General features: G+C 48.2%; 1 protein-coding gene across 1 annotated transcript in view; it reads right to left on the reverse strand.

The window, feature by feature from the left end:
• Delta (uncharacterized) overlaps positions 1-9793 on the reverse strand; it is a 43091-nt gene extending 33298 nt beyond the window's left edge. Inside the window, exons 1-2 of the mRNA XM_071775424.1 lie at positions 7940-9793; positions 2774-3076 (exon numbers count right to left, since the gene is read on the reverse strand). Of these exons, the coding sequence (XP_071631525.1) occupies positions 2774-3076; positions 7940-7999 (363 nt within the window). The 5' untranslated portion in view covers positions 8000-9793. The remainder of the gene's footprint in view (positions 1-2773; positions 3077-7939) is intronic.
• Between the last annotated feature and the right edge of the window lie 2731 nt (positions 9794-12524).

The following is a 12524-nucleotide window of genomic DNA, read 5'->3' on the forward strand; positions in this document are numbered from 1 at the left end:
TAGAAACGCGTCATGTAACAAACCGTTTATGTAAATTATTTGTCACGATAGTATTAAATAAAATAAAAAACAAATCATTAGTACGCTTATGTACCTATACTATATATGGTCTTTCTCATCACTACTTTTCTCAATTCTCTTTATGTAAAGCTGATCTTACGATATGGGATTTATAGAATGTAGTTAAAACGGTTCTTGCTTTTGAAGCTACGAAAATAAATCGAGCACTCCAAATAGCGATTGCGGCTTACGTCGGTTTCGAGCTATTTCGCCAAGCGAAGTCGGCGATATCCGACACGAGCGTCGGCCAGAAATCGGTCAGGAACCACCAAAAGTTCTCCGCGAACTGTGACCGTGTCTTCCGAGAACTCGAGGGCCGCTACCGACTTCGTTTGATGCTACATCAAAGCAGATGCCGGGTAGAATATCGGCAACTGCTCTCGGGATAATTTCGACATCGGTGCATCGTGCGATAATCCTATCATCAGCCGCCGAGTTGTGGGTTCAACCGGTGGTAAATGTCGAAGAACGCACGTGCCTGTATCACCCGGGTATAGATGGGAAAGAGAAAGAGAAAGTGAATTTATTTTGCCTCCGGCTCAAGTCCTGCCAAGTAGGCAGGACTGACAAATTCACAACGTATCTTATTATATATTCCAAAAAGAAAATTTACTCAGAAAAACCATGTAAGAGGTTTTATCGTTGACGCTTTTCCGTGATGCTGATTGGTTCTCTCCTTGCGCTTACTTCAAAAAACGGTCAATGTGTAAGAGAGAGAGAGAGAGAGAGAGGGAGGGCGCGAGGGGCGCCATATGGGTTAGTAAATTTAACTCTGCTCACAAGAAAGCACGGAGGGCGAGAGAAGAGAACAGGAGAGAGAAAGAGCGAAGACAAGAGTACGTGGGAAGTGTGGAGAGGCGCAAAAGACCCCGGCCATCTGCTGCGGAGCGGCGCGGCGGTTTCATAGTCAGAACCATAGTCAGAAATGCGCGAGCACCGATATGAGAAGATTGACGTGCGTCCAAAGATGCTGTACATTGGCGTGCAGTTTCGGCTCGAAAACACATCGCCCTTCGTGGAAACGGTAAAAAAAATTGTTTACCGAATTTACTGATAAATAAATACGTGGAGCTTAAATTCTGCGTGTGAACTTACATAGCAGTTACAAGATAGTTTGGGGCCTTATAAATTGAATTGAATAAATATTTCTTGGATTCTATAAATCACGTTACATCACATGCACCTTGAGAACCTTTTTTATATAATTTCGTCATAAGATCATATAAAAAATGTCCTTCCTCGCTTATCGATGCTTCATATGTAATATCGACTTTTTTATATCTCTCTCTAGATAAAACATAAATAAATTATAAATATCTTTATACCGTGATATCGTCAATTTTCCGATCTACGATTCGACGACTTTCATCGATTATATTATCTATTTACTTCTACCATATTTACATTTCGGCGCCTATGAACTATGAACGCCAGCAACAGCAAGCAGCATCAACAACAGCAGGAGGGAAAGACAAGTGCTACTCTCCCCTTGTTCACTCTCTCTTTCTCTTATTTCTCTCTTTCTCCGCGGCATCTGCCAACTCTCTCCCTCCCTCCCCCTTCTCGATCTATCTATCTCTTGCCCTCGTTATCTCTCTCTTTCTCTCGGTTGCACCGACGGCTGCGTACGCATGCACGCGTGCAAGCGACGTTGGCAACACGCGTCGTACGTGCCACGCAAACGCAACCCCTATACACGTGCTCTCGGTGTTTTTCTCTCTTTCTCTCTCTCTCTCTTTCTCATTCCTTTAACACAATCAACCTGTCCGTACGCCATAACGATCTCGTTGCAACGCGCGCGCGAAAGTAGGAAGGGAAAAAGCAGATGCGAGAGAGTGCGTCGATCCTGCACGTTCGTATCGGCCGACGCGCGTTACGCGCACGCGAGAGAAAGAAAGGACGGAAAAAAAGCACGTTTCCCCCTTTTCGTTAATTGTGCGCGTCAAGCGAGGCAAAAATCAAAGTCGTTGCGAGCGAGAACGGCCACCGCTGCCGACCTGTTGCAAATGCAACGCGACCGACGACGCGCGTGCAACTTCTCCCTCGCCTACTCGACTACTCGACTACACGACGCACGCACGTGTATCTCCCCATATATATCGCACGCGCATCGAAATTACATCGCTAGGATGAGATCGCTTCGAGTTGTAAACACTGCACGCAAACGTATTTTAAACCCGCCTACATATTTCAAAATTCATATGGAATCTCTGATAAAATTTCTAACATTTTTAACGATACTCATACACAGACTTTCGAAACCAAAACTTGATTAATTATAGCACCACATAACGGATCGCCTTTCATAAGTTTATAAATTATCGCGTATAATTCGTCAAGGATATATCCCTTAGAATGTTGAACTCATCCTACGCACATATACGAGTATAATGTTCCATGCTATTACTAGACACGCAAGGTGTCTTGCTACTACTTGTATATATCGACCATAAAAAGTTTGATAAACTTTCTCCCAATAAAAAATTTTGTTGGGTGGTCCAAATAGCTTCTTGATTTTTCGAGCATTAAATATCATCAAATTTTAAATTATATTTCTTTTGATAACCGAGACACGTACAATCTTGTCACTCGGTTATGTCGGAAGCTTTGTTAACCAAAACATTCGGAATAATTCGAGAAAGAGCGAATGTTAGGTTGTGAGGATAATAAACGTAACACGATCTAGAATATAGTAAATAGTAAAAAGACTTACCGGCCATGTGAACTCGAACGGGAACCTGATGGGGTTGGTGAAGCTCGGCAAAGCGACGTTCGCGCTGAGATTAATCCTGTTCTCGCCGAGAACGGGTGTCACGACGTCGCCATACGTGCACGGCGACGTCGTGTCGATCTTCACCTGGTATTGCTTCAGGCAAACCCGAAACCTCGTCTTACAGACCCCCGAGCACTCGCCTGTCTTGGACGCGCTGCCGGAACAGCACTTGCCCAGGCTGTCCTTGCCGAACTCGTTCACGAAGGACTTTAGCCTCAGCTCGAACACCCCCGAGGCGTTCACCTGTAAAACACGTGCGTTTACGGACGTTACTTCTTCGAGAGGGTACACGTAAGCAAATTGGTGCTCGTCATTTCAGCTTATCGACATACGAAATTTTCCGAAGCTTGTGACGAACTAAAACTGTAGTTATTAAAAATCGAAATTGAAATTTAAAACACGACGTTTAAAATTGTAGAAACGTTAAAATCGCCAAATATATCAACTTTAAACAAAGATCTTTTATTTATCTTAAATAAAAATTTATCTTAGATATTACGATTATGCGTTGAAAATTGAGAATTATTGTACTGACTCATGTGAAAAATATCTTAATATAAAGAATTACGAAATCACGAAAAGAGCGTTCTTCGGGGAGTGTCGAATATAACGGGGCACTTCAACAGTCTTTTTAACAGCTGTAACGCGTGCAATCGTAAAATGACTTTAATAATGGTGGATCTGGTCCACAGTTGGCGACGAATCATCATGGGACACGCAAAAAAAGAACTTGGTATCAAACGAAGCTCTCTCTTTCTCTCTCTCCGCGAGACGGGGGACGTCGCCGTCGTCTCGTGCCCCATGATGTGAAACGCCGCAGGAGCACGTGTGCGCGCACGTTTTTGCGAACGCGTGTCACGCACGTCTCCCAGGAGGAGAGAACCGAGTCGATGCGACAAAAACCGTGCATCCTCTCTCGTTCGCTCGTTGCGCGAGAACGTATCCCGCGAGAAGCATACAGTTCGTCGTCGCGCTTCGCCATTATAATCGAATTGCGAAAATACGCTACGATTTACCGCAGATTCGACGATTCTGGTTTTTGTCTGCGTCGAATAAATTCGAGCTTGGTTTAGTAGTTTAGTTGGTCGTGTTCTTTGCTCTGCCTTTAAGATCTAGTGATCAGTGACTTTTCAAGCGTTCAAAATGACTCGTTTTATCTTAAAATCTTTATAAAATATTAGTAAAAAGAATTAATTAGTATATGTAAAGAAAACATTAATAGCGAAATATATCTCACACACAAACATATATCTTTTTTATGTTAATTCAGATGTTATTTTTCCGAGTAAAGAAAGAAGCTCAAAATAAAAATTTTTTCTTGCCACTTGACGAACTGCCAAAGCGCTATTATTAAAGCCGACGGATATTCCTTTTTGAAACGTGTGGATACAAACCGCCTGCAAAAAGAGGCCGGTCGACCAAGCTCGTAAATGCATCAACGCTCTAGTTGGCTCGCGAAGCGCTGCTTAACGAAATTACCGAGTAGAGACCCGGCTCGAAGCGCAAAGCGAAAAACGGCAGAGCGATTAGCGCGTTTTTCGGCGACGTAAAATCGTCGGCGATTAACTAGCGCCATCATCACGCTACTAAATCGCGCGACTTTGTACCTTCCGATCGAACGGGAGCTCGATCAGCCTCTGTACATTGTCATTATTATCTAATATAAAAACGTGCAATAAAATATCTAGCCAAGGAATAATTGCCGAGGGGAAAAAGCATGTTAGTCAAGGTTTAACGATTCCTTCGATACATCAATATCGTCGCGATTGAGCCGATATGTAGTGTAAACAGTACGTCAGATACGCGTCTCTAATTTTTCCTATCCTAGTCGTCGCGACGCCGAGAACACCGTATACGCAGAGACATGGCGATCGGTGTGTACGTTACGTATACACGGGCGCGCACACGAATGCGCTTCTGAACGAAGCTTCCCACGAGATATTGTATAGCCGAGAGCGAACGGTAAGTTCTATAGTGATGTCCGAACGACGAGCTCGGCATTAGATTTCCTTTATCGAACTCCCATGGGTCTCGCGGTCGCGTATCTCGCACGCATCGATTACGCGCACCATTAGCAACCTCGTTCCGTCGTGATCCGTCATCGGGAAATGGAGTAAGCGGTATAATCGTGCGTAATTTAAATCAGCTGACGTGCAGATATATATATATAGATAGAGTATCACACCGAATAAGAACTTGTATGTCGTATGTAGATTCCAGGTACATTTGATATCGCGCATAATTGTGAATGTCGTGATCGACAAAGATCCCGTCACGTCAAGTTCGAAAAATAAGATATTCTACACGACCTCGTGAGATAAAAATAAATGTTGGTTCGCGGATACAGACTGTATCGCGCGAAGCAACCGAACAACTCTCGTGGCAATCAGCTATTTTTAAAGCGAAAGAATGAATAATACATTTACATTTATACGATTTACCTCGCGTTTCAACGCAAAACGCGAGGTACGTAGCTACCTGATCCCCGGCTTTATTTACTTAAACACAAACGTCGCGACGTGTTCGATGTCAGACAAGCGTCCTCAGCGATAAGAACGGGTCTTTGTTGCCAATCCACTATCGCCGCGCTGCGTTTGAAGCGGGACACTCGATGCAATTGCACTCGTCGCGAATCCGTCCCGTTAGTTCGCGTCTCGCGAAAGTAAACGATTGAACGAGCACGCGCACCGCACACACGTCGCACGTATATACGTACACATGTACACATATACCTCACGCACCTCGACGCTGCCCTCACGATGAGGAATTTCATTTTTGGCGCGCTGGAAAGTTATTCTGGGAACGGAGAATGGCCGCCACGCGTATTTACGGATATACACACGGCACCGACGCGTTTCGGTGCGTTTCGTCACACACAAAACGATTTTCGCCGCCACCCGGGCCACCCTTCAGACGCCTTCGAGGCGTGTCTCCTTCGGGAGGTCGCGATTGCGACACCTCGCCACCCCGCACTGGACAACAAAGGACTCAACTCTCGCCAACGATCGGCAGGATTCTTGCAAAGATCTTCCACGAAGATCGAAAATAAGCGATCGAGAGAGAGAGAGAGAGAGAGAGAGAGAGAGAGAGAGAGAGAGAGAGAGAGAGAGACGAGTCTACGCGGTTTGAAATCATCGCTAGGCGCAACATCGGGGAGAGATGAAAAACGAATATAGAGGGAGAGGAAGAGAGAGAAGCGGGGCTAGACACTTCTAAAAGAGTGCATCCAGATTTAGAGTTGGGTGCACCGCCGAATACGCCGTTAGGGACTCCTTCGGATAGTAAGAGAGCTCTTCGAATGGTGAAAGAAAATTTTAGAAGAGAAAAAGAGTACCCTGGTTGTGGGAGAGGACAATATATATATAATCAACAATTTTACAAGATGATAAAATTAATTAAACTGTCACACACTTTAAAGTAGAAAAAATAAATAAATAAAAAAAGAAAAGAATAAAGAATAACCGGCTGCTAAGAACAAATGCAAGCGTAGGTATATTGTCGATTAAATTCGGTTGCAGAAATTGACGATTCTAAAAGCAAAGTCAGTTTTGTGCTTATTTTCGCTGTATAGCGTATAGTATCAGAGCTGTAAGCAACGCGCTAAGAGATAAGCACGAAGGTAGTCGAGCTCACAAACACGAAGGATCGTGGTAGACAGAAAGAAGAACGCACGAGGAATGGAGGAGGGGGGAAGCCGGGGGAGACATCTCTCCCAGGAAGAATTCCCTCGGAATCCGTGCGGAGAGAAGAAACCGAGAGAAGAAACGGGCCGTATAATACGCGAAATGCATCGCTCGTCGCATTCGGAATCGGTCGTTTGAGAGAAACGATGTAACGTAAAAAAAAAAAAAAAAAAACTTGAATTGCGAAGCACTAAAGAAAGAATGCAAGAAAAAAGGAAAGTCGGTTCTCAATTCCGCGAGTGTCAAACACGACGGAGGCTTCGACAAGTACGGGAGACGCACGATCGCGGATAATTTGTAACTAAATAAACCGAGAAACTTTACGTTTTATTTTCACGCGGGAAAAAGAGTCGGAGTCGTGACTCTCGAGAAAAGCGTTTCTCGCGCGGCGGTGCTGCGATTCATTCGTTGGATCTCTTTCCGCGTGCCGCGCGTTCAACTCGATTCGATCGGTTCGATCCTTCGATTTACGCCATTAGCCAGTAACCGGAGAGCGCAAGCTGTCATTTCCCGTTAGCCGAATGGAGTTAGCGGCTCAAGGTTGAACGATTAGAGAATAAAAAATTCGTCGAGGTCAGGGATATATTGGCGAGAGCTGTCGTCGTTTTATCTTTTTTTAACGTTAGACGCGGGATTGCGCGGAGATTATTCATCAGGCGATTTTAATCGGGTCGTGCCGCTTAGAATCACACAAGTTGCGCAAGTGCACGACCCAAGCCTCGAACGTATTGTGGATAGTTATGAAACGCGAACCGATTACGTTGAGTCTATTCCGATCTTTCGCATCTCGCGGCGCCTTCCCTTTTCCCGCGCATATTAATAAGTTTACAACAATGCCGATCTCTCTCCCTCTTCCTCTCTATCTCTACGAGCTGAGATGTAGCGTATATACCTAGCGCATACGGGGCGCTTGGTTGACTTGATTCGGATGCCGAACGTTGTCGTGCCAAACTCATTCATCGAATCGCGATGTCCAAGGCCGGCGACTCGAGTGTCGAGTGCCGACGCAAACCCCTCCCTAATACATATCTAGTAATTACAACAACACGTGACGAGTACTATGTTCGGGGTTTACGGAATAATCCCTTCATTCGTATATACAAATCAATTTCGAGAAACGCACGTACTCTCGTCATTTCCGGGAATCGGACGCGTGTATATGTGTACGTCTCGTGTTTTACGGCAACCTTGGCACCTGGCAATAGCGGTAACGCTATTATATGTCCCTCAGATACGTCGTTTCTCGCCTCCGTCAGATCTTGCCGGAGAAATGAGGAGTCGGACAAACCTTGACTAACTTCAATTAATGTCCACGGAAACTAAAGTCCGCGCGCGCGACGATTTAAGTTGCCGACGGCAAGGAGGAACTTGAGACGCGGAAGTGGAATATAATAATCAAATAATCGTAGAACCGAGGACTTACCGCTCGAGGCGTCGGCAGGAGAACGACGGCGGCCGTCCACACGAGCATCGTGGTCCACATGTTGACGCGTCGCGTATCCCTCGGTGTTTACACGCCGCCGGCGCTTGCCCGGAAGGCGGCGGCGGGCGGAGGCGCGGATGTGAGCGGCGATCCGCGCGCGTTCTGCTCGCGTCGTTCCGCGTCGCGTCTTCCCGTCGGCCGGTCGGCGTTACCTGCGTCTCGCCGCGGCACCGCGGGGCTGCTGCATAGCCACGAACCGCGTGCCGGGATACGTTCTCGATGTATGCGAGCCGTCGCCGTCGCCGTCGTCACCGCCGCGCGAATCGACGGACGACCGACCGAACGAACGAACGAACGGAACAAACGAGCGCCGGGCCGGGCGAATAAACCCGCGGCTCAATTCAACCCGTTCACCACTGTGCACTCCGGACGCGAGCGCGCGTATACGATTTATTTGGCCGGCATGTATACGTACGAACGAGATTTTATTATCGCACGCGCAGGTTTTCACTTTTTACACACTTGCCGTTGACACACTTTATTCCAGTATATCCGTGGGACGACAGACGCGCTGAGGAGTTCGCCGGGCGGAGGGGGGAAGGGCGACGATCTTCGCGTCCGGGGATCTAGGTAGCGATGACGAAGCCAAGGATCCTCTTTCTTTCTCTTCCTCTCGCCGCGGGCCGTCGTCAATCTCTTCCCGTTTCCTTTTTCTCTCATACGAGTCACAACCAACCCGTCGCGGTCATACCTCCCAGAGCCAACGAGGGAGCACTGACGAGGAACAAACTACGACGCTCTCGTCCTCGGCAATCGTCGCAACAACGACGAGTCACGCACTGATCGCCCGCCGTCGCGCCGCGAGGAATACTCCCTCGGCGATCGGCGGCAGCGCCGTAACGGAGAAGGGCGCCGAAGTAGGGCCGACGGGGGGAGAAGCGAAGAATGGTGGGGCAACCGCCGTGGTAGTGGAGGTGGAGCCAAGGATCCCCGCACGGCTCCGGGCTCGTGCGTGCGTGTGTATGACGAGTCGAAGATGAACGAGAGAGTCAATGCGCCCGTCGCGCGACGGCGGAAGGGGTCCTCCTTCTCCTCGCGCCGCTCGCTCGCAGAAAGGGGAAAGAAAAGGGCCGGATGGTCGGAGGTGGACGAGGAGCGAGCGAGGAGCTCGCAGACGAGAGGATACCGGCGACGTGAGACGTCGGGCTAAGACCGATTGTTGTCGCGGTCGGCGGCGCGACGTCGCGACGTCGCGACCCTCGAGCGGATCAAAGTTCAGAAGGGGTGCACGACGCTGAATCGCTGCTTCTCCGTCCCCTCTCTCTCTCTCTCTTCTCCTCGGTTGTTTCACTCCAGTCTCTAGTCCTCTCTCACTCTCGTCGAAGATGTATCGTACATGCGTTCACCTCCTTCTTCCTCCCATAGTTGCTCAAATCCTCACCGTATAATCGTATAATACATACGCGCGTCTCGCGCCACTGACCGACCGCACTAACGCCACACCGCGGCACTCGAGACAACCACCGACAAACGCAGAGGCAACCAGGCAACTGTATCGGCGCGGGCTCAACGATAGATGGCGATCTCTCTCGCGCGCTCCCGCTCCTGTTTTCCCTCCGAAGAGAAAGAAAGATTTACAGGGGTTGATCTCTCCGTTCTCTTCTCTCTCTCTCACCCTCGTGAAACTACCTCTCTCGCTCAGCAGCGGATACTACTACTCCCGCGCGACAATATATGTATGCGTTTTCCTTCACAGCTCACAGCTTCACACGCGTGCGCCCTGGACGGCAGGGTGTGCGGGGTGCGGGGTGAGAGCGACGAGTGGTCGCGCGCGCGCGCGTGCTCGTCACAGAGTGCAGCCCTCGACTGGAGGTAGCAAGGCCGGGTGCACCCCTACTTATAATTGTGGTCCCGCCGGTTCCCCCCTGGCCCAGCAGGCGGGAGGGGTTGTGCCCGCGACCGACCGAATCAGAAGGGTGGTGGGTAGCGGCTGCTCTCCGGTGGCGCGGGGACCGTCCGAGAGCAGGAGGGAGCCCGGCAGCGGGCCGCCGCGCCGCGCCGGGGGGAAAAGGGGCAACGCGAGAAGGCAAGGCAGCTGCAGGCCGGCTGCACGCGCCCACCCCCACCACCGCGCACGTATAGCCCCTGTACGACACCCTAGCCACTCGTGCGGACTTCTTGCCTGCCTGCCTGTCTGCTCGCTCGCTCGCTCGCTCCCTCGCTTAGCTGCCTGCTAGCGGACACCTCGGGGCGCCTGCCCCCTGCCTGCACCGCCCTTCCTGCTTTCCCGCGCCCCACGTTCACGGTGGTACAGCTCGCGATCGTCTCTCTCTCCCTCTCTCCTCGCCCCTCCACCGGGAGCGATAATTCGTACCCCATCTACGAAACTGGCGGCACGCGCCGGGTGCCACCACCTCGCGCGTGACGTCATACCCTTCTTTTTAAGCGTGTTCTGCGTGTTACGTTTCTTACGCGCGCGCGCGCGCGCGCGCAAACGAGGCAATGTACATACGTGCATATGCGTATGCGACATGTATATGCTTGATGCGTACGCGCGAGTGCGAGAACGCGGACGTGCGTAGCGCGTGTCCGGCACGTCGAGCTCGGAGCTGCGGATCATTCGTTCGTGATACGGCGGATGCCGCGCCGAGGGGCGGTCGCGAGATATCGCTTCGTTTACCCAAGTAATGCGTCTTACGTGATGGACGATTGTGATGAATGAATCAGAATGTACGCCATGGCACGAAAATTGAAAAATAAACTACGATTTACTTTACGATTTAGGAACGTTATATTATTTTTGCGATTGAAACTTACTATGTAATTGAAAGTAGAAAGATAATTATCAATTTTTTTTGCTCCATTATTTACAAGGCTATGAAGTGTATGAGAGTAAAATGTTGATGACAGAAAGTAGTTGACACTGCAGATATAAATTTTTGACACTACTTACATTTCTTTCCCAATCCAAATCCATATAGAGGAAGCAAGCGAGAATAAGAAGAGAGAATCGCGCTTACACAAAGTATACTGTACATCCACGTTTACGCGTTCGTGTATATTTATATACTCGCGGTTGAGTGTTTTTCGCCCGTAGCACTCGTATACACACGGGCGAATCCATTACTCGACCCCCTCCGTTCTTCCTTCGACCGTCGCTCTTTCATTCATACACACACAATGTCAGCACGCATAAACGCGCAAAAGTTTACGTGCAGCCAAGACCGCAACGCGGTCGGCAGCACATGCACTCGTTGCCGCCACCGTTCGCTCTGGTATGCGTGCACTTTCTCGCGAGAACGAAGAGCGACTCAATGAACTACCGTCGGGAGTTGCGAATTGCATTTCCGCCGTCTACATCCCGCGGGAACGAGAGATTTACTGGGGTTGCACGCGTCAGTCAGTAATTTCGAGGTTTCGAGCATTCCGTGTGACACTGCACCTCGTACGTCACGACAAACTTTATAACTCTTCACAACCCTGCGTACCAAACTGAAATAACTACTATATTATATCCGATTATTACATACCAAGGCATATGTATATTTCGCACAGTTGACATAATTTTACACGAAATGTTTTAACATTTTTTATTTTATTATTCCAGATAAATAAGTGACAAACCTCAGAATGCGAAGAAATATTTTTAATATATATCTATATCGATTTATAATTATAACTTTAACAAAATATATTATGCGCAACTTATTTTATGATATATATTTCGTTAAAGGAAAATTCACAAATCTCGCAAAATCTCTCGACCGTGTGATTTACCGTTCGCGGTATCTTTTCTTCGCAGCATCTGCGGCATGCTACTTGCGAGCTTGGCGAAAGACCGCGGTAAAACGCTTAATTACCTTCATTTGTTACGCAAAAGCAAAATATGGTAATTCGCGAATATTATCGAGTTTAATCTCGGGCTGACGGCGACAGTTGCTTCACTTGCGGCCATAAAACAATGGAAAATGATATTTTTTGTTAATATCTCAGAAGTGCACCCCTTAATCTAATAGCATTTTCGTTTTTTAACTTATTTTAGTGTCGAATGATCGTATGAATCAATAAAATTCCACTAAAGAATTCGTTCCGAATGAGCGTCGTCTTTTAGCTCCAAGCAATAGCCTACAAGGTGGGCGCGAGGAAAAAGAAAGACGCTACCCACGTGTGTGAAATAAGGAAGAAAACGGGGACATGGGGGACGATAGGGGCCGGAAGTGGTTTCATCTGGCTCCCCCGTTGGTCTGACCTGTTGAACCACCTCGTGACCGGAAGTACACTGTACAGCTACGGACACCGTGGCGCGGTGCCTCTACTCTCCTTCACTCCCGAGCCTTCCCCCCGATGCACAACGTGGCGAAGAAAACAACAAAGGCTTCTTTCTACCGACAACTTATCACCACATTGTTTACCCGATTATATGACTGTGATTCTTTTACTGGGTCCGATTTTACACCGGTACGGTTTGACGGTGGCTTTGCTCTTTCTTCACGGTTCCTCCTTTGTTATTTTTTAACTGATTTTATAACGTGTCGTGATAGATTTTAATATGATGTAATTGCTTTAAATTCTTAAATTTAACTGA

The sequence above is a fragment of the Temnothorax longispinosus genome, chromosome 4 (genome assembly GCF_030848805.1).
Source record: "Temnothorax longispinosus isolate EJ_2023e chromosome 4, Tlon_JGU_v1, whole genome shotgun sequence".
NCBI classification, from domain to species: domain Eukaryota; kingdom Metazoa; phylum Arthropoda; class Insecta; order Hymenoptera; family Formicidae; genus Temnothorax; species Temnothorax longispinosus.